The sequence below is a fragment of the Lynx rufus genome, unplaced genomic scaffold (genome assembly GCF_022079265.1).
Source record: "Lynx rufus isolate CCGP_SWC_20201006 ecotype Redwood Valley unplaced genomic scaffold, mLynRuf1.p SCAF_13, whole genome shotgun sequence".
Classification (NCBI taxonomy): Eukaryota; Metazoa; Chordata; class Mammalia; order Carnivora; family Felidae; genus Lynx; species Lynx rufus.
The window spans coordinates 4219476-4241535 of NW_025814827.1; the positions used below are offsets into that span (position 1 = coordinate 4219476).

At 37.6% G+C, this 22060-nt stretch overlaps 1 protein-coding gene across 3 annotated transcripts in view; it reads right to left on the reverse strand.

The window, feature by feature from the left end:
• Nucleotides 1–22060, reverse strand: part of NEO1 (neogenin 1) — a 239249-nt gene that overhangs the window by 133587 nt on the left and 83602 nt on the right. For all 3 annotated transcript variants that reach the window (XM_047074419.1, XM_047074420.1, XM_047074418.1), the window contains exon 5: nucleotides 7736–7872. In XM_047074419.1, coding sequence (XP_046930375.1) covers nucleotides 7736–7872 — 137 coding nt within the window. The remainder of the gene's footprint in view (nucleotides 1–7735; nucleotides 7873–22060) is intronic.

The following is a 22060-nucleotide window of genomic DNA, read 5'->3' on the forward strand; positions in this document are numbered from 1 at the left end:
AACTGACTAGGCCACCCAGGTGTCCTTAGAAGACTTTTTTTAATCCTAATTTTTTACACTACAAGTCTATAAAAAACAAGGTGCAAAGGAAAACATGGGTAATAAAGTAACCACAAACATGAACTCATCCTAGTTTTCACATTTCAGAATTTCAATGCAAAGTTTCATTCATTCATACAATTATTTACTGATAATCCATTATGATAAATCATTATTAAGACCAGTCCCTGTTTGATAAGGACCCCAGTCTAACAGTAGTGGGAAAAGGCATACAAACAAATCAATAAGAAACACTGGTAAAAAGAGAACTACTGAGAGAGACATAATAATTACCTGAGGGTAAGAGAATGGTTGTGAAAAGACAGCAAGGTTAAGATTAGAACTAATCTTGAAGGACTATCAGAAATTTTAGCTGAGGGTGTGAGGCTACAGGGGAATACAGCTAGCAAATATAGTATGTTCAGGAAACAATATGCAGTTTGGTAAAGATGACCTCTATTTCCATCCCAGGTTCAGGTGGAAGAATGCCAGAAGTTTATTTAATCAATTCCTTGCAACCACTTACTGAACTGATAAAAGAAACTAAGACAAAGGTAAGTTACATAACTTGCCCGTGTTCTCATTTCTGTAAGCGAAAGAAGTAAGACTGGAATCCAAGCACGCTGGGTCCAAAGACTGCTCTTAACTACTCTCCGGTGTCTCTCAGTTAACAATGAAAAAGTTGACTTTAGGGGCGCCTGGGGGGCTCAGTCTGTTAAGCATCAGACTTTGGCTCAAGTCATGATCTCATGGCTCGTGAGTTCAAGCCCCAAGCTGAACACTGCGATGGCAGCTCAGAGCCTAGAGCCTCTTCAGATTCTATCTCCATCTCTCTCTGCCCCTCCCTCACCTGTGCATGCATGCACATGCTCTCTAATATAAATAAACATTAAAAAAAAAAAAAAAGAAAAAGTTGACTTTATATGAAGGGTCTGGTTGTTTTTTTCCCTTCTTTTTTAGAGAGAGGGACAGACAGACAGAAAGACTTGGGGAGAGGGAGAGAGAGAATCCCAAGCAGGCTCCACACCCAATGCAGAGCCTGATGCGGGCTCGATCCCGTGACCCTGGGATCATGCCCTGAGCTGAAATCAAGAGTCGCACGCTCAACTGAATGAGCCACTCAGGTGCCCCAGGTCTGGTAATGTTTTATAAATATGCCACAAGGAGTTTATTTTATCCTAAGCCAAGAGAACTGAGAGTTCTAACAAATGAGAGCAGAATATTGTAACTCATTATGAACTAAAGGGAAATGAAATCAAGCAGCAGACTGGCAGAAAAGGAGATCAATGTCTTGATGTGGATAGAGAGCAGGCAGAGTAGAAGGGTAAATGTAGAATGACATTAGACTCTGACTTCAGAGAAAGATGGTAGAATTTAAACTTCAGTGACACATTTATTATGAGTATTGACAAAGTCAAGGAGGTGGCCAATTTAGAATTTATCAATTTATCTCACAAGGATACAAATGGAAAATTTTCTTCTTTTGTGCATGGGGGAGGGAGTGGAGATGCGTATCACAGACTGTTATGAATGTTGTAAGAGAAAAGGAAAAATTCCTCTTAAAAAAAAAAAACAACTCATGACCAATGGGTGTTATCCGCAATCTGAGATGACAGGAAATACACGATGGGCTAATTCACGTCACAGCATGTGTAGAAATCCCAAGAGTTAATGATAAAAAAAATACACTTGAAATTTTTAACAGATGAATAATGAACTTATAACCTTTTTCTGCATTAACACTCACTATGGCATTTCCTGCGGCTATAACTTCTTAAAAAATAACAGAAGTCAGATAGGTATGACCATATATAGAAACAACTATATAAATATTTATGTATATAATCTCCAACTCTTTCTCATAAACTGGTTACCCCATTTGAAAAAGAAAATACTTTCAGTTATGGGACAAAGTTCAAAATAAAATTTTCCAAACTATTTCTGTACATAATGACTTCTTATCTGTAAACAATAAAAAAGAGAAAACCTCATGTGACACACATTAACAGTACATGTTCAATTATTTTAATTACCATCCAGATTAAGAAACAGAACACACCAGAGGTCCCGTTGTCCCATATTCAGTCACTACCTTGTCCAAAAGTAATCATTATCCTAATTTCTGATTAGTTTTGCCTATTTTTGAACTTTGTAAAAATGGGGCGCCTGGGTGGCTCAGCATCCAACTTTGGCTCAGGTCATGATCTCACAGTTTGTGAGTTTGAGCCCTGCATCGGGCTCTGTGCTGACAGCTCGGAGCCTGGTGCCTGCTTCGGATTCTGTGTCTCCCTCTCTCTCTGCCCCTCCCCCGCTTGTGCTCTGTCTCTCAAAAATGAATAAGTGTAAAAAAAATAAATAAATAAAAGATAAATGGACTCATACAGTATGTGTTCTTTTGTGCCTTGTTTCCTTCTTTCAATGGTATTTGTGAGATTTATCCATGTTGCTGAATGTAGCAGTGGTCTGTCAATGATAATATGCCACTGTAGGATTAAAAATACTACTTATCTTTTCTACTGTTGATGGATGTTGTAATTATTCCCAGTTTTTATTTACTGTGAATAAAGCTGATGAGAACATTATCATGTGTTTTTTTGATGCATATATTTACACATTTCTGTTAAGTATACTCCTAGGAATACCACCATCATATCGTAAAATATGTTTGTGTGCAATTTCAGTAGATTCTGCCAAACAGTATTCTAAAATGATTACATCAATGCATAGTCCTAATAACACTACATCAGCGTGTTCTTCATCCTTACCAACACCTCCTGTTGTTAATCTCTTTAATTTTAACCACTCTGGAGTACAATAGTATCTCACTGTAGCTTTTATTTGCATATATCAGAAAACTAATGATAATAAACCACTTTTGCAAATGTTTAATAACCACCTGAAGAGCTGTGAGGTAGCCATTCAAGTCTTTTGCTGATTTTTTACTGGTTTATCTGTCTTTGTTTACCTGTTTACCTTGTTGATCTGTAAGAGTTTACAGAGTATACATCGAGAGTTTAAACTTTTTCTGAAAAGGACCAGATAGTATTTTAGAATCTGTGGGTGATGTGGTCTGTGTCACAACTACTCAAATCCATTAAAAACAACCATAGTCAGTATGCAAATGAATGTGACTGTATACCAAACAAAACTTTATTTATGGACAATAAAATCATATTTCATAAAATTTTCATATATCACTAAATATCCTATTTCAACCATTTAAAACTGTATAAACTATTTTTAGCTATTATTATACAAAAACAAGCAGTTGGGCAGATCTGGTTTGTAAGCTGTAGTTTTGCACACTCTTGGTCTAAATAAAGACCTTTGTCAAGACTTGTATTTAAGTCTTGTCAGGTGTCTATCAGTGTTTTTATGCTTTACAAGGAACCAACTTTTGACTTTGTTGAAACTCTCCATTTTGAATGGTTTTTCCTATATTATTAATTTTGCTCTTGCCATTACTTCCCTTCTTCTATTTCCTTTGGGTTAAGTTTGCTATTTTTTTTTTTTTTTAGCTTTTTGAGGTGGATATTTAAGTCACTGATTTTTCAGTCTTTCTTCTCTTCTAATACCTGTACTTAGGTTATAAATGTCTTGTAAGTATCCCATAAGTTTTGATAGGTCACACCTCCACTGTTTCATCAAACTGTTTTCTATTTTCATCATTTCTTTCCTGACTCATGGATTATTTCAAAGTGATTCACTTAAGGCCCAAACACTACCAGATCTTCAAGTTACCATTTTTTAAAGTTACTTTGTTTGTAATTAGTTCCAAACTTAATTCTACAGTAGTCAAATCTATAGACTTTCAATTCTCTAAAATTTGTTAAGATTTATTCTATGCTCAATATGTGGCACATTTTAGTAACTGTTTCACAGGCACTTATTAAAAAAACAGTTTAGGGGCATCTGGCTGGCTTAGTCAGTAGAGTATATGACTCTTGACTTCAGGGTTGTGAGTTCGAGCCCCACGATGGGTGTAGAGATTGCTTAAAAACAAAATCTTTAAAAAACAAAAACAAAACACACACACAAAAAAAAACAAAAAAAATTACTCATTTGTTTGTTGCAGTATCCTATCAATGTCAAATATATTGCTAATATCTTTCTAATCTTCTGAAATATATTTATCATGCTTATTTTCAATTCTTGGTTAGTCTTTTCCAATAATTCTCCATCAAATGGTATATGTTATTTTACCACCACACTTGGTTTGGTCAAAATTTTTAGTTCTGGGTTATCTCTGATATACTTTTCCTTTGATTCTAGCCTTTTAAAAAATAATAATGAACTTTCCCAAATTACTAATGCTGCATAGCCCAAAACGTAGTGGCATAAAACCACCACCATTTTCTTATGCTCAAAGATTCTGTGAGTCAGGAATTAGGACAACTATTAGCCTCAAGCCGATCTGAAACTATGGTAGAAAAAGAGAAGTTAGCATACAGGATGTTTTATCAATAGTAGGCAAGAAGTGAAGTGACCTGACATAGAACCTTATACATCCTCTCCAAGTGAGGCTGGGGAGGAAGAGAAAGAGCTGGTGGACAATTGATAAGGCGTGGTTAATAAATGAATTTGGTTGTTCCCTATAGTAAGGGTATCAAAAAGCTAATTCAATCTTAAATTTCATTGAGGAATACAATTATCTAGTACCAAGGAGGTAATGCTCGTATTACTGTACAACAGTATTCTGTACTGTTGAGACGCTTTCACTAATAATTTTCAACTCTGAACACCACACCACATGCTGTGGAGGTCAAAATCTTTTCAATTTCTGCCAATATAATCATTGGGGAAAATGGTATCTTTTAATTTTTCCTATCTACTCATGAAGAAATGCAATAGGCTGATAAACTCCTCTTTGTGAACTGCCTGTTCATATTCTTTACCAATTTTCCTTAGGTTCTTTCTTTCTTTCTTTTTTTTAATCATTTTCCAGGGGCACCTGGGTCACTCAGTCGGTTAAGCGACCAACTCTTGATTTCAGCTCAAGTCATGATCTCATGGTTCGTGGGTTCAAGCCCCACACTGAGCTCTGTTCTGACAGTGTGGAGTCTGCTTGGAATTCTGTCTCCTCTCTCTCTGCCCCTCCCTTGCTCTTGCTCGCATACTCTCTCAAAAGTAAATAAACATTTAAACATTAAAAAAATTTAAAAATAAAATCATTTTCTGAAAACTGCATTTTCAGAATTCTGGCCCTTTCTCAGTTATGTGTTACACTATTTTCTCCTAGTTTACCATTTGCATTTAGCCTTTATTTACAGGGGCTCTTCTACATAACTTCTTTAAAAATGTGTACATTGTCAAAATGTGTCAGTTTTTGCTTGACATCCTATTTTCTGTTTTTCCTGAGATGGTCTTTTCCAGCAGAGATAATATAAACACTAACCCATATAATCTTCACTTTTTCACATTCTGACCTTTGGTCTGAAGTACAGATCCGATTTTATAGTCTCCTACTTGAAAATCTATTATACCAATACCCTTTAGTAAATAAAAGATTTTCCCTCTGAACTGAATTCCCACTTTGATAATATTTTTAAGTTCTGTATTCACTTGTAACAGCTAGATTTTATTCCTTTTGGTTGACTTCTCTTGGGCCAATACCATGCTGTTTTGATTAGAGAAGGTCTGTGACAATTTTTAACACCTAGGTTTCCTCACTCTTATTCGTTTCTCAGTTTTCTAGAATGTACTCATTTAAAAGGTACTTTCTATAGGCACAGATAATAAGATGGAACTTGGTACAAACTGTAAGATGTATGTATTATAACTAAAAAAATATAGTTAATTAAGTTAACAGGAAGAGTCCTAACTTGATTCCATACAATGAATAAAAGTTAAAAAGGAGAAAATAACCACATGGACAAATGGAACTGACATGTATGGTGAACACCATGCCTCACAATGTGAGGTTAACGACAAGGTACTTCACAGTAGAGGAAACTGAGGCACAGGTAGGAAATGGAAGAGAGTGTTAGGCCAAGAATCTGATTAATGGTAAAAACAAAAAGAGAAAACATCTACTAAGGGAGGCACAGGGGCCAAATAAGATGGAGTTCACTAATACTCTACTCGCATGATCCCACCCACATAGAGGTAAAGAAATAAATTGGTCATTCTACAACTGGTCATGGCCAACCTTCCACCTAGCCAAGAACAATGGCTGAGCTCAACTGAGGCAAAAGTTATGTAAATAACTGTAATAGTTATAGTCTAAGGATTGCTCTTTTGATTTTCAGAGATTACGAATCCACCCACAAATAGCAACAGAGAACATAAACATTCTGTGCCTTTGTCAGCATAAGATCCCAAGCAATCCATTCTCCAATTCCTATCAAAAACAAACTTGAGGGGTGCGTGACTGGCTCTGTTAGAAGAGCATGCGGCTCTTGATTTTGGGGTCATGAGTTTGAGCCCCATGTTGGATGAGAACAAAACAAATTTGAGTCCTCCATGACTGCTGGGAGTAAATGTGACTATTGTGATTCCTACTCTAAAACCCACCAGTGTACCAAGAGAAACTGTAATAAAAATGTGAGACAACCCCAAACCACAGATCAGGAAGTATTTTATCAAATATGATACAATTTGAGACAAGGTAATAACGAATATCATGAACCAATACATACCTCTACATATCCAAACAATGGTAAGTTTTCCTGAAAGTACTAGAAAAGTCCTTAAAAATTTTTATTTGAAACAAGATAAATGAGGGGCGCCTGGGTGGCTCAGTCAGTTGAGCGACCGACTTCGGCTCAGGTCATGATCTCACGGTTTGTGAGTTCAAGCCCCGCGTCGGGCTCTGTGCTGACAGCTCAGAGCCTGGAGCCTGCTTCTGATTCTGTGTCTCCCTCTCTCTCTGTCCCTCCCCTGCTCATGCTCTGTCTCTGTCTCAGAAATAAATAAATTAAAAAAAAAAGAAAAAAACAAGATAAATGAGGGTATAGACAAATCATAGGAGAGAGCAAATATTTCTCTGAGGGTACATTTCAATATGGAGGAAGGGCAAGGGAGATAGGATAAAGAAGAGATTATGTGCACATGTCATGTTCATTTTCTCTGACTTCTAAATCAGAGAACCTGTAAGAGGAGATGCTGTGATGACCAACATTAGTTGAACAGAAAGAAATACATCATCAAATCATCGGAGAGACGACCATGTTACATTGAGAGTCACAGAGCATTCCGTCCTGGGTGATCTATTCTCCTAAAAGGAGGGAACACCAATTCTTAGGAGATAAAGTATTAGATCAGAGTACAAGATCAGATCAGAGTACAAGATCTAGATCAGAGTACAAGAAGTCTCTGTGACAAGAAGAGTGAACTGAACCTTCCAGATGCCCCAGAACACATCATTCCCCACACTACTACTAGTACTACAGATAATACCAGTAACTGAGCTCTTATCGTATTCTAGTCACATAGGCCAGGAGGTTTACAAACACGAACTCTTTTAATCCTTAAAACAACCTCAATGGGGTGAGTGCTCTTATCATCTCCATTTTACAGATGAGGTAAATGAGGGCCAGAGAAGTTAAGCAAATTTCCTATAGTATGAACCTAAGCAATCTGGCTTAAAGCTCAGGGTTTTAACTCTATCCTATATTGCCTCTTTCACTTTGATGTTAAATAATTAGCAAACCCATACCGTACAGAGAATTTATTTATACAGGAAATGGTTACATACCTTGTACTGTAAGCTCTGCTTGAGCTTCAACGGTCTCATTCCCATTATCAGCTATACAAAAGTAAGTCCCCGCATCATCCTCAGTGACATCACTGATCTCCAGACTACCACCTGCCAGCAACGCCAATTTTTCAGAGCTGTATAAAAAATATTGATACATTTCAGAGCTAGGAAAATAATACCTGAGAAACTTTCCACATAAAACAGAGAAAACACTTAAACAGGTTATTCATATGGCTACATAAGGACTGAGACTAACATAAAATTAGCAGAATATAATTTAGTCCAATTTGCTTTGCTCATATTTAAATGCATACATATCACAAATACAAACCAAAATGTTACAATGAATTATCTCCAACACTTCTAATTATTCTCAAAAGCAGACCACTTTTGTAACCAATTCCACTCCTTATAGTCCATCCCTGCCTCCCGACTCTACCCAGTTTTTCTACAAATTATGTAATTTTAAAGTCTGGAATCAATCTCAGAGTCACTCCACTATAGCACGCCACACTGAGAGGACTAATGGAGAGAGTAAAATGTCAGATCAGAGACATAAAGTCATGGGGCCACAGTGCCTACTGAAAGTTTCCTGTGGTGGCTTGGCTGGGAAGGGGAGGAAAAAGGGCAGGGAAGGGAGGGAACACGGTTGCCAGGGAACAGCTAGCTCCCTGGGTGTGGTTGCCGGGCGAGAATCAGCTATCATGCCATTTATCAACGAGGATGCTGCCCACTATAATCCAAATCTACAGAGTGATTTAAATCTTTTAAAGGAATATTTGAAGAAAAAGTAAAATAATCCTATAACATTGAGGAAGAAATCACAAATCAATATTTTCATCAAATTTTTACAAAGTAAACAAGTTTAGTTGATTTGGAGAGTTTGTAGAGTTGTAATTTTATTTTTATTTTGAGGTTCTATGTCTAACCTGGTTTTCATAGGCAAATTTTTTTCTCTCAAATTTTAGTACTGTCACATTTCCTATCTGTATCTATGTTCAACGAAAAATGTTCTGATTATAATTTGGCTTTTCATATAAAATTCCTGCTGTGCAAAAAATAGAGGAAATGACTATTTATTCTGTGCTACAATTATAATTCTTAACCTAAGTAAAGTGCTATTCTGGCTTAAATGTCAGTACACTTTTAGCCTGAGTAATTAGTCTTCCTGAATTTGATAAACAAGATTAAGTTTCTGAACAAAGAAAGAGGAAAACCAGAATGAGGTCTGGCGACTTCTCTAAGAAATACCCTGCAAGGTCACAACTAAACTTTGTCAAGCGGCCTTCCAATGTGAAACATCTCTATTATGCCCTCAAATCCCAATTTAATGTGATGAGATAGGGAAGCAATACAACATATCATGAAACAGAGCACGGGCTACTAGGATAAGACAGAAAGGCATTCCATGCCTCAAAAAAATAGCAGCAAGGCTATTTTTTTGTGAAAAAATTCACAAAAATTAAAACCCTCTATTTCACCCTTAGATAAAATCGCTATTAATCTTAAGAAATGGAAAACAACATTCACAAGTGGAAATTCAGCAATATATACATGTGATACCCAGTTGAACATAACTTGAAATGCTAGTTGGTGTGGGACTTTTGAACTGACAGACAGTAATTTATATCTAACAGTTATGCTAAAAAATACTCCTGATACTTGTTTTGCCTCATATTTGCCATAACTGAGTATCACTACAGATTGTAATCTTTCTTAATGGAATTGATTTTACTCCCTTAAAAGAAGCCTGGGAGGAAGAATGTCCATTAGCCTGGTAGAATTCACTTAACTTGTTCACACGATGATATACTGGCTTACAGTAAGATGGCAATCAAGTCTTTAGAACTCCAAAATTCAAAGATACAAGCAAAAGGAACAATATGTGAAAAGTTTATGCCTGGTCACTGAACCCAAGTTAGACTGAGTGTTGCTGGACAAAGGGAGTATGTGTGTGTATCCCTGGGTAGTCGGGGTCAATCTAAGAGAGCTTAGTGTGCTAAGAATATTTTTTTTTTTTTTTTTTGGCCAAGGAAAAGGCTTTTAAGCAGATAAATCACATAATTTAGTGAAGAAGAGGAAGGGGAAAAAACTAGAAGAAGAAAGTTTGATTGTAAAATCACTGTAATGGTCCAGAATTAAAGAGAAAGAAGATAAAATATGGGCAATAATAACAGAGGTAAAGAGAAAACAAAAAGTATTGACCACTCTTAGAAACGATGCAAGAGAAGGTAAGGAGAGGGATATATCTGCTCATTTGGCAAACACTTGTTGGCGTGCCTCTATGTGTCAGGTAGTAGCTGGGGATGTAGCAGCGAGCAAAAACACAACAGTGCACCCATGCAACTCAGTGGGAAAGACACACATAAAAGATGAGAATTCCACAAAATGGCATACCAAAAGGACCTACCAGGAAATTAGAAATAAAGAAATATTCTGACCAAAGTAACCTTTGGACTGAGATCGGAAAAATGAGGAGGAGCTAATCAATAATGAAAAGGAGAAAAAGATTTCAGAAGGAAGGACTAGCATATGCAAAGGAACAGTGGCAGAAAGGACTACGCTGTATTTGGGGATCTAAAAATAACTAGTGTGGCCTGGTTTAAGAGAGAAAAAAAAAAGAAAGAAGAGAATGGAGCCAGACCACACAAGGTTTTGAAAGCCATTTTAATAATTTGAGTCCTTAGTCTAAAAACAATGAATAAAAAAAAAATACATACATACATACATACATACATACATGAATAAATGGGTAGGGGGTTGACAATGATGTTATGAGATCTGAGCTTTGAAAAGATCACTCTGGCCAGAGTGTGAAGATGTATCTGGAATGAGGCCAGAGTAAGTATGGGAAGAACAGGGGACCACTGGAGTAACTGAGGTGACAGTTGACAGTAGCTTAGAATAAGGTGGCAGCAACACGGACGGCTTTCAGAGATAGTTAGGAGGTACCGCAACAGATCTTTGAGAGAGAGAGAACAAGTGAGTAGGGAAGGTGCAGAGAGAGGGAGAGAGAGAGAATTAGAGACAGAAGCTGAGGAAGAGACAAATGTCAAGGAAGATTCTTAAGGTTTAGGGTAGAGTGTGTGAGAAGGAGAAAGCAAAAGGAAATTTGCTTGTTTAATTTGTTTTGTGTGTGTGTGTTGTTATTTCAGTGAGAGAGAGCTAAGCCTTTTCACAGGCAAAAGAGAAGGAGTCAGCGGACAGGGAAAATTTTGAAAAGAGGATTCATGAAAGTGCTGGAGAAAAATGGAAGGTAGTAAGATGCAGAGCACAAAAAGACTTCTTAGATGTCTCTTCCTTTAAAACAGCAAAAAAAGGAAAGGTAGGTGAAAGCTAAGTCTTATATACTTTCTGGCACAAAATTTATTCTCTTCCAGCTTTTTTCATTCAACTTTTTACTATGAGGTAACTGCAGTTCTAAGAAATAATAAGAGAGATCAAAGATCCCGTGTACCCTTCACCCAGTTTCTCCCAGGGCTAACGTTGTAGAATACACCACCACAACTGGGATACTGACACTTCTATAGCCATTTACAGCCGCACTCTCTTCCCTCCTATTCCCATCTCTTCATTACCCCCTGGCAACCACTGATCTGTTCTCCCTTTCAGTAATTTTGTCATTTCAAGAAGAATGTAATATAAACAGTATCATACAGTATATAACCTTTGGGGATTGGCTTTTCTCACTCAGCATAATCCCCCAGAGATTCATCCAAGTTGTTGGCACGTATCAGTGGTTCGTTCCTTTTATTGCTCAGCAATAATTCCCCAGTATGGATATACCACCGTTTGTTTTAACTGTTCACTCAATCAAGGACATCTGGGTTGTTTCTAGTTTGAGGCTATTATGGATAAAGCTGCTCTAAGTACACATATACAGGCTTTTGTGTGAACATTAACTTCACTTCTATGTGATAAATGCCCAAGAGTGTAAATGTTAGGTCACACTACACTTGCAATGTTAGGCTTTTAAAGAAACTGCCAGTTTTTCAGAGTTCCTACCATTTTCACATTCCTACCAGCACTGTCAGAGTGATCCTGTTCTCCACATCCTTGACAGCATCTGATGCTGTCACTTTTTAAAAAGTTTAGCTATTCTGATAGATACACAGCAATATCTTACTGTGATTTTAATTTGCACTTCCCTAATGGCTAATGATGTTAAACAACTTCTCTTGTGCTTATATGCCATCTGCATATATTCTCTAGTGAAACATTTATTCATGTTTTGTCTATTTCTATTGGGATAATATGCTTTGGTACCGTTAAGTTTGAAAGACCTTTATACATTTTAGATACTAGTCCTTTGTTGAAGATGTGATTTGCAAATATTTTCTTCCACTCTGTAGCTTACATTTTCATCCTCTTCACAGGGTATTTCGCACAGCAAAAGTTTTTAATTTTGATGAAATCCAATTTTCAAAAAAAGCATACTGGGTGTTAAATCTAGTAACTTTTTGCCTAGCCCTAGATCCTGGTTTTCTCCTGTATTTCTTTTCTCAACTTTCATTTTGCATCTCATATTTGGGTCCATGAGTTAATTTTATGTATGAGGTGTGAGACACGGGTTGAGGTTCAATTTTTTTTGTCTATGGATGGGTGACCAACTGCTCCAGCAGCAATTGTTGAAAAGGCTATCTTTCTTCCATTGATCTGCTTTTACATCTTTGTCAAAAATTAGTTGGCCATTTTTGTTTGGGTCTACATCTGGATTCTCTATTCTGTCCCAATGATACGCGTGACTATCTCCCCACAACACCATACAGCCTTGATCACTGTAGTTGTATCGTAAGTCCTGAAATCAGGTAGACTGATTCTTCTCACTTAAAAAACAAACAAAAAACCTGTTACTTATTCCAGTTCCTTTGCTTTTCCATATAAATTTTAGAATAATCTTGTCTGCATCCACAAAAGATCTTGCTGGGATTTTGACAGGAATTGAGTTAACCTGTGTGTCAACTTGAAAAGAACTGACATCTTTAATACTGACTCTTCCAATCCCAAGACACCATAGGTCTATTTATTTAGATCTTCAATATCTTTCATTAGCATTTCACAGTTTTTCGTACACAAATCTAACAAAGTTTTGTTAGATTCATACCTAAATATTTCAATTTTTTTGTGAGTGACTGTAAATGCTATTATATCTGTAACTTCAGTGTTCACATAGTCATTGCTAGTGTACAGAAATACAATTGATTTTTTTCTACAAAAATATTTTTCAATGGAAAGATATACATTTATATGCTTAGAATCGCTACATAAACAAGACTTCCAAAAATTCAAACTCCTTTGTATAAACTTATCTCTGTGCATTTGTTCATTACAAAGAGCCCAGATCATCTTGGGCAATTTTCCTCCATTTCTGAAGGATGGCCATCCAGTTTGTTCCCAGTGGCCAGGAATGTTCTCCATTTTTCCTCCTTGTTCTCAAGGACTAAAGCTGTCTTAATTCTTCTTCAATGAGCCTTGGCATTAGGGCAGTCTCGAAGGAGAGAAATTAAGAGCAGTACAGGTTATCTCTTTTCTTCAATGACTTTAGATTGCCCTTCTCAAAACATACCTGGCTTCCCCTAGCTTGGCTTTTCCCGCTGCTGCTTGGGTCTTTTTACCCACTCTAGTTTCCCGGTGCCTAATCTCTGTTTTCTAACCTAGATTCTTTTTTTCCCCATCATGATAATTGTGCTCTTTAATCCCCATCACTTATTTCACCTATTCCCCCCTCCACCCCCACTTCCCATGTGGTAACCATCATCTTGTTCTCTATAGTTAAGACCGTGTTTCTTGGTCCTTTTTCTTTTTTTACCTTTGCTCATTTGTTTTGTTTCTTAAATTACATGAGATCATCCAGTATTTATCTTTCTCTGACTTATTTCCCTTAGCATCATACTCTCTAGCTCCATCCATGTCATTGCAAATGCAAGATTTCATTCTATAACTAAATAATATTCCACTGCGTATATAGATATAGATAGATACACACACATTGTATATATACAATGTATATACAATGTATACACACACATTGTATATATACAATGTGTGTGTATATATATCTATATCTATACACAATGTGTGTGTATATATACACACACACACACACACACACACATCTTCTTTATCCATTCATTCATCAATGAACACTTAGGTGGAGAGAAAGATAAACAAACTAGAAGAGACTCAAAGATACAGAACAAACTGAGGAAGATGGGTGGGGGTGGGTTAGATGGGTGATGGGTAATAAGGAGGGTACTTGTTATGATGAGCACTGGGTGTTGTATGTAAGTGATGAATCACTGCATTCTACTCCTGAAACCAATATTGCACTGTATGTTAACTAACTAGAATGTAAATAAAAATTTGGAAGAATAAGAAAGGATAAACAAAATAAGAATTTTTATGTTTATATTCATGGGGTATATTGGCCTGCAGTTTTCTTTTTTGTACTATCTTTGTCTGGTTTTGGTATCAGAGTGATACTAGCTTCAATTCCTTCTTTTTTAAAGTGTTTTTTTTTTTTTTTTTTTTTTTTTTGAGAGAGAGAGAGAGCATGGATAAGCAGGGAGAGAGAATCCCAAGTACGCTTCATGCTGTCAGCACATTGCATGATGCAGGGCTCAATCCCAACTATGAGATCATGACCTAAGCTGAAACCAAGAGTCAGACGCTTAACCAATTAAGCCACCTAGACACCCCCAATTCCTTCTCTTCTAGTTTCTGGAGAGATTGTGTAAAACTGGTGTTAATTCTTCTTTAAACATTAGAATTCTCCAGTGAAACTACGTGGGCCTGGAGACTTCTTTTTGGAGAGCCTTTTTTTCTAACTTGTTTATTTTGAGAGAGAGAGAGAGGAAAAGAGAGAGACCATGGGTGGCGAAGGGGCAGAGACAGAGGGAGACACAATTCCAAGCAGGCTCCATGCCGATAAAGCACAAAGCCTGACAATGGGGCTTGAACTCATGAACTGTGAGATCGTGACCTGAGCCAAAATCATGAGTCAGACATTTAATGGACTGAGCCACCCAGGTGCCCCTCTTTTTTGGGAGTTTTAAAATTACAAAGTCAACCTCCTTAACAGAGACCTATTCAAATTATCTGTTTCATATTGGGCTAGATGTGGTAGGTTGTGTTTTTGAGCAAACAGTTTATTTTGCATAAGTTGTCAAATTTACTTGTGTATAGTTGCTCATAGCATTCCCTTATTATCACTTTGATGCCTGCAGGATCTGTAGTAGCATCCCCTGTTTCAGCCCTAATGCTAATCATTGCATCTTCTTTTTTTGTAGTTCAAGGATTCTTTCCTCTGTCCCATCCAGTCTGCTGCTGAGGTCATCCACTGAGTTTTTAAATTTTTTTTTTTTTAATGTCTCGGGTCAAAAATTTCCACTAGGTTCCTTAAAACTATTTATTTGAGGAGACTTTTCTATGTATTTGCTAAGATACTCTTTTTTTTTTTAAGTTTATTTGGAGAGAAAGAGAGGGCATGCATGCCTGTGCCATCGAGTGGGGGAGGGGCAGAGAGAATCACAAGCAGGCTCCACGCTCAGCACAGAGCCCAACTCAGGGCTCGATCCCACCACCACAAGATCACGACCTGAACCGATATCAAGAGTCAGACACTTCACCAGCTGAGCCACCCAGGTGCGCCTTTCTGGAGATCCTCTATTTTTGCACTTGTTTCAAATGTGTTCGTAATTGCTTATTGGAGCATTTTTATGGTGACTGGTTTAAAATCCGACAGATAATTCTAAAACCTGCCATCTCAGTGTTAGCATCTATTGTCTCTTCTCGTTTGAGATTTTTCTGGTTCTTGTTATGATGAGTGATTTTTTTTTTTAAAATTGGTTTTAATCCTTATCTACTTTTGAAGGAGAGACAGAGTGCAAGCTGGGGAGGGGCGGAGAGACAGGAGGACACAGAATCCAAAGCAAGCCCAGGCTCCAAGCTGTCAGCACACAGCCCAACGCGGGGCTCGAACCCACGAGCCACAAGATCATGACCCAAGCTGAAATGAGACATCCAACTGACTGAGCCACCCAGGCGCCCCTGATGAGTGATCTTAAATTGAAATCTGGATATTTGGGGTATTGTTGTGAGACTCTGGATGTCACTAAACCTTTTGCTTTAGCTGGCTTCTTCTGACACTGCTCTAGCAGAGGAAGGGGGAGGCACCACCTCATTACTGTCAGATGGGAGGCAAAAGTTCAGGTTCCTCAGTCTCCATTTTAATACCCAAGGGGAGAAAGGGATTCCTCATTATTCCTTAACAGTCAGAACTCCCCATTAGGCCTTCACTGGTACTACCTTCTGGCTGGGGGCAGAAGGAATGTCTCATTAGCATTCTCACATGGTGTCCACTGACACCACCTTCCCCGGTCCTCTGCCTAGAGAGAGTGCACTTTTGTTCAGAGCAATTCTGAATGTGCCTCTTGGCACTTCCAGGTTGGAAGCTTCTTCAGCTCAAGTTGAGATACGCAAAACAAAAACAAAACCCAAGGAAGTCACCATCACGGTGTTACTTGGGTCCCAAGGTCTCTAACCAGTCAGTCTTCCTCTCTCCACCTTTTAGAGTCTTATGTTTGTTTCATATATAATGTCTGGGGTTTTTATAGTAGGAAGAACAGGAAAAAACATATCTATTCCATCTTCCCAGAAATGGAAGTCCTCCATTTGTTTTTTTAAGTAATCCAATTTTTCTACTATTGTCAATTATAATAACATTAAGCATTTTTATAACTGTAACTTGTTCATTTGCAGCTGAGTTCTGATCTATCATTGCACAGAAACAGAAATTACATGGTTACTAAATTACTTTGTGCTGTCAGTTCCTCTACACTTTATCATTTATATTTTCTCAATTCTCTCCCTTTAAAATAAAACAACTCAATGAATGGGATACATTTCCACCACCCTTCCTTCAATACTACGTTTGGTTTAGATCTAAACAAATGCGATCAAAAGATTAAGTAAATACATCAATTCTTAGTTACAAACACCATGGTAATGTTTCATTTATTTAATTTTTAAAAAATTTTTAAATGTTTTTATTTATTTTTTAGACAGAGAGAGACAGAGCATGAGCAGGGGAGGGGCAGAGAGAGAGGGAGACACAGAACCCAAAGTAGGTTCCAAGCTCTGAGCTGTCAGCACAGAGCCCAACACGGGGCTTGAACCCACGGACTGTGAGATCATGACCTGAGCTGAAGTTGGATGCTCAACCGACTGAGCCACCCAGACGCGTCTATTTAATGGTCAAAAATATGTAGTTAGTTTCAAGTTTTTATTTAAATTCCATTTAGTTAACATATGGCATAACATTAGTTTCAGTAGAATTTAATGATTCATCACTTACATATAACACCCACTGCTCATCACAACAAGTGCATTCCTAATACCCATCACCCATTTAACCCATCTCTTACCCACCTTTCCTCCAGCAACCTTCAGTTTGTTCTCTATAGTTAAGACTCTGTTTGGGGGCGCCTGGGTGGCTCAGTCAGTTAAGTGTTTGACTTTGGCTCAAGTCTCACATGAACATGATCTCATAGTTCGTGAGTTTAAGCCCCATGCCAGGCCCTGTGCTGACAGCTCAGAGCGTGGAGCCTGCTTCGCATTCTGTGTCTCCCTCTCTCTCTGCCCCTTCCCAGCTCTCTCTCAAAAATAAATAAACATTAAAAAAAATTACAAACAAAAAAAGAATCTGTTTTATGGTTTGCCTCCCTCTCTCCCCATACCGCGATCATCTGTTTCACATGAGTGAAATCATATGGTATATGTCTTTTCTCTGACTGATTTTACTTAGCATAAACTCTCGAGCTCCATCCAGATCACTGCAAATGTCAAGATTTCATTGTTTTTGATGGCTGAGTAATATTCCACTGCATGTATACCACATCTTATTTATTCATCAATCAATGGACATTTGGGCTCTTTCCATAATTTGGCTATTGTTGATAATGCTGCTATAAACATCAGGGTACATGTGCCCCTCTGAATCAGTATTTTTGTATCATTTGGGTAAATGCCTAGTAGTGCATTTAGTGCGTAGTAGATAGATCACAGGGCAGTTCTATTTTCAATTTTTTGAGGGAAGCTCCATACTGTTTTCCAGAATGGCTGCACCAGTTTGCATTCCTACCAACAGCGTAAGAGGGTTCCCCCTTCTCCACATCCTTGCCAAAATCTGTTGTCTTATGTTAATTTTAGCCATTTTGACAGGTGTGAGGTAGTATCTCAACGTGGTCTGGATTTGTATTTCCCTGATGATAGGTGATATTGAGCATTTTTTCATGTGCCTATTAGCCATCTGTATGTTTTCTCTGGAAAAATGTCTATTCATGTCTTTTGCCCATTTCTTCACTGGATTATTTGGTTTTTGGGTGTTGAGTTTGAGAAGTTCTTTATAGATTTTGGATACTAACCCTTTATCAGATAGATTATTTGCAAATATCTTCTCCCATTCCATCAGTTTCCTTTTAGTCTTATTGACTGTTTCCTTCCCAATGCAGGAGACTTTTATCTTGATAAAGTCCCAATAGTTCATGTTTGCTTTCATTTCCCTTGCCTCTGGACATGTGTCTAGTAAGAAGTTGCTATAGCTGAAGTCAAAGAGGTTGCTGCCTGTGTTCTCTTCTAGGATTTTAATGGTTTCCTATTTTACATTGAGGTCTTTCATTCATTTTGAATGTACTGTTGTGTATGGTGTAAGAAAGTGATCCAGTTTCATTCTTCTGCAAGCTATTCAGTTTTCCAAAGACCATTTGTTGACAGACCTTCTTCCATTGGATATTCTTTCCTGCTTTGTTGAAGATGAGCTGACCATATAGTTGCAGGCCCATTTCTGAGTTTTCTATTCTGTTCCATTGGTCTATGTGTTTGTTTTTGTGCCAGTACCATACTGTCTTGACTACAGTTTTGTAATATAGCTTGAAATCCAGAATTATGATGCCTCCAACTTTGCTTATCTTTTTCAGGATTGCTTTGGCTATTTGGGGTCCTGTGTGAGTCCATACAAACTTGAGGACTGTATGTTCTAGCTGTGAAAAATGCTGATGGTATTCTGATAGGGATTGCATTAAATGTGTAGATTGCTTTGGGTAGTTTAGACATTTTAACAATAATTGTTTTTCCAGTCCATGAGCATGGGATGTTTTTCCACTGTGTCATCTTCAACTTCTTTCAGAAGTGTTCCATAGTTTTCAGCATACAAATCTTTTACCTCTTTGGTTAGGTTTATTCCTATGTATCTTATGTTTTTGGTGCAATTGTAAATTGGATCTATTCCTTAATTTCTCTTTCTGCTGCTTCATCATTTGCGTATAGAAATCCAACAGATTTCTGTATGTTGACTTTTATATTCTGCGACTTTACTGAATTTATGGATCAGTTCTAACAGCTTTTTTGGTGGACTCTTTTGGATTTTCTACATACAGTATCATGTCATCCGCGAATAGTGAAAATTTGATTTCTTCCTTGCCATCTTGGATGCCTTTCATTTCTTTTTGTTGTCTGAACTGCTGACACTAGGACTATGTTAAATAGTAATGGTGAGGGTGGACAATGCTGTCTTGTTACTGACCTGAGAGGAAAAGCTCTCAGTTTTTCCCCATTGAGAATGAACATTAGCTGTGGATCTTTCATATATGGCCTTCATGATGTGGAGGTAGGTTTTGTTTTGTTTTTTTTTTTTTAATCAAGAATGGATGCTGTACTTCGTCAAATGCTTTTTGTGCATCTAATGAGAGGATCATATGGTTCTTATCCTTTGCTTTCATTGACGTGGTGTATCATGTTGATTGATTTGCCAATAATAAATGACCCTTGCAACCCAGGAATGAATCCCATTTGATCATGGTGAATGATTCTTTTAATATACTGTTGGATTTGATTTGTTAGCATTTTGTTGAGAATTTCTGCATGCATATTCATCAAGGATATTGGCCTAGAATTCTTTTTTAGTAGGGTCTTTGTCTGGTTTGGGGATCAATGTAATTCTGGCCTCATAGAATGAGTTTGGAAGTTTTCTTTCCATTTCTATTTTTTGAAAACAGTTTGAGAAGAACAGGTATTAACTCTTCTTTAAATGTTTGGTAGAGGGGCGCCTGGGTGGCTCAGTAGGTTGGTTAAGCATCCAACTTCGGTTCAGGTCATGATCTCATGCTTCATGAGTTTGAGCCACACATCAGGCTCTGTGCTGACAGCTCAGAGCCTGGAGCCTGCTTCGGATTCTCTCTCTCTCTCTCTCTCTCTCTCTCTCTCTCTCTCTCGCTCTCGCTCTGTGCTGCCCCCCCCCCCCGCCCAACTCATGCTCTGTGTCTCTAAAAATGAATAAATGTTAAAAAAAAAAAAAACATTTTTAACATTTGGTAGAACTCCCCTGGGAAGCGATCAGGCCCTAGACTTTTGTTTGTTGAGAGATTTTGGATTACTGTTTCAATTTCTTTGCTGGTTGTCAATCTATTCAAGTTTTCTATTTCTTCCTGTTTCAATTTTGGTAGTTTATGTGTTTCTAGAAATTTATCCATTGCTTAAAGATTGCCCAATTTGTTGGCATGTAATTTTTCATAAAATTCTCTTATAATTATTTGCATTTCTGTGGTGTTGACTGTGATCTCTCCTATTTGTGATTTTATTTATTTGGGTCCTCTCTTCTTTTCATAAGTCTGGCTAGGAGTTTGTCAATTTTACTTCTTTCAAAGAACCAGCTCCTGGTTTCATTGATCTGTTCCACTGGGTTTTGTTTCTATTTGTTTCATTTATTTCTGCTTGATCTTTATTATTTCCCTTCTTCTGCTGGCTTTCAGCTTGATTTGTTGTTTTCTAGCTCATTTAGGTGTAAGGTTAGGTTGTACATTTGAGATTTTTCTTGCTTCCTGAGCTAGGCCTGTATTGCTATATTCTTTCCTTTTATGACCTCTGTTGCTGCATCCCAAAGGTTTATGACTGTCACATTTTCATTATCAATTGTTTTCATGTACTTTTTATTTCTTCTTGTATTTCCTGGTTGACCCATTCATTCTTTAGTAGGATGGCTTTAATCTCCATGTATTTTTGGTCTTTTCAAATTTTTTCTTGTGGTTGACTTCAAGTTTCATACTATTGAGGTCAGAAAACATGCACAGTATGATCTCAATCTTTTTGCACTTGTTGAGGCCTGATTTAAGACCTAGTATATGATCTATTCTGGAGATTTTCCCATGTGTACTTTAAAAGAATGTATATTTTGCTGCTTTAGGATGAAATGTTCTGAACATATCTGTTAAGTCCATCTAGACCAATGTGTCATTCAAATCCATTGTTTCCTTGTTGATTTTCTACTTAATCTGTCCACTGATGTGAGATATTAAAGCCCCCTACTTTTATTGTATTATTATGAATGAGTTCCTTTATGTTTAATGGTTGTACCTATTTGGGTTCTCTCAAGTTGGGGGCATAAATATTTACAATTGTTAGGTCTTTGTGTGAGATACACACTTTTTTTTTTTTTTTTCAACGTTTATTTATTTTTGGGACAGAGAGAGACAGAGCATGAACGGGGGAGGGGCAGAGAGAGAGGGAGACACAGAATCGGAAACAGGCTCCAGGCTCTGAGCCATCAGCCCAGAGCCTGACGCGGGGCTCGAACTCACGGACCGCGAGATCGTGACCTGGCTGAAGTCGGACGCTTAACCAACTGCGCCACCCAGGCGCCCCGAGATACACACTTTTATTATGATACAGTACCCTTCTTCATCTCTTGTTACAATCTTCAGTTTAAAATCTTGTTTGTCTGATATTAAGTACTGCTACTCTGGCTTTCTTTTGACGTCCATTAGCATGATAAATGGTTCTCACTATCCCCTTTCAATCTGCGGGTGTCTTTAGGTCTATAAAATGAGTCCCTTATAGGCAGCATATAGATGGGTCTTGTTTTTTTATCCATTCTGACACCCTACGTCTTTTGATTGGAGTATCTGGTCCATTTACATTCAGTGATTATTGACATATATGAATTTAGTGCCATCTTATTACTTGTTTTGTTGTTTCTAGAGATTTCCTTTCTCTAGTCTCTGTCACTTTTGGTCTTTCTTTCGCAAAGAGTCCCCTTTAATATTTCTTGCAAGGCTGGTTTAATGGTCATGAACTCCTTTAGTTTTTGTTTTTCTGGGAAACTATCTCTCCTTCTATTCTGAATGATAGCCTTGCTGGATAAGAATAATTTGGGCTGCATATTTTTCCCACTTAGCACACTGAATATAACATGCCACTCCCTCTGTCCTGCAAAGTTTTTGTCGAGAGATCTGATGCTACCCTTATTTGTCTTCCCTTGTAAGTTAGGGA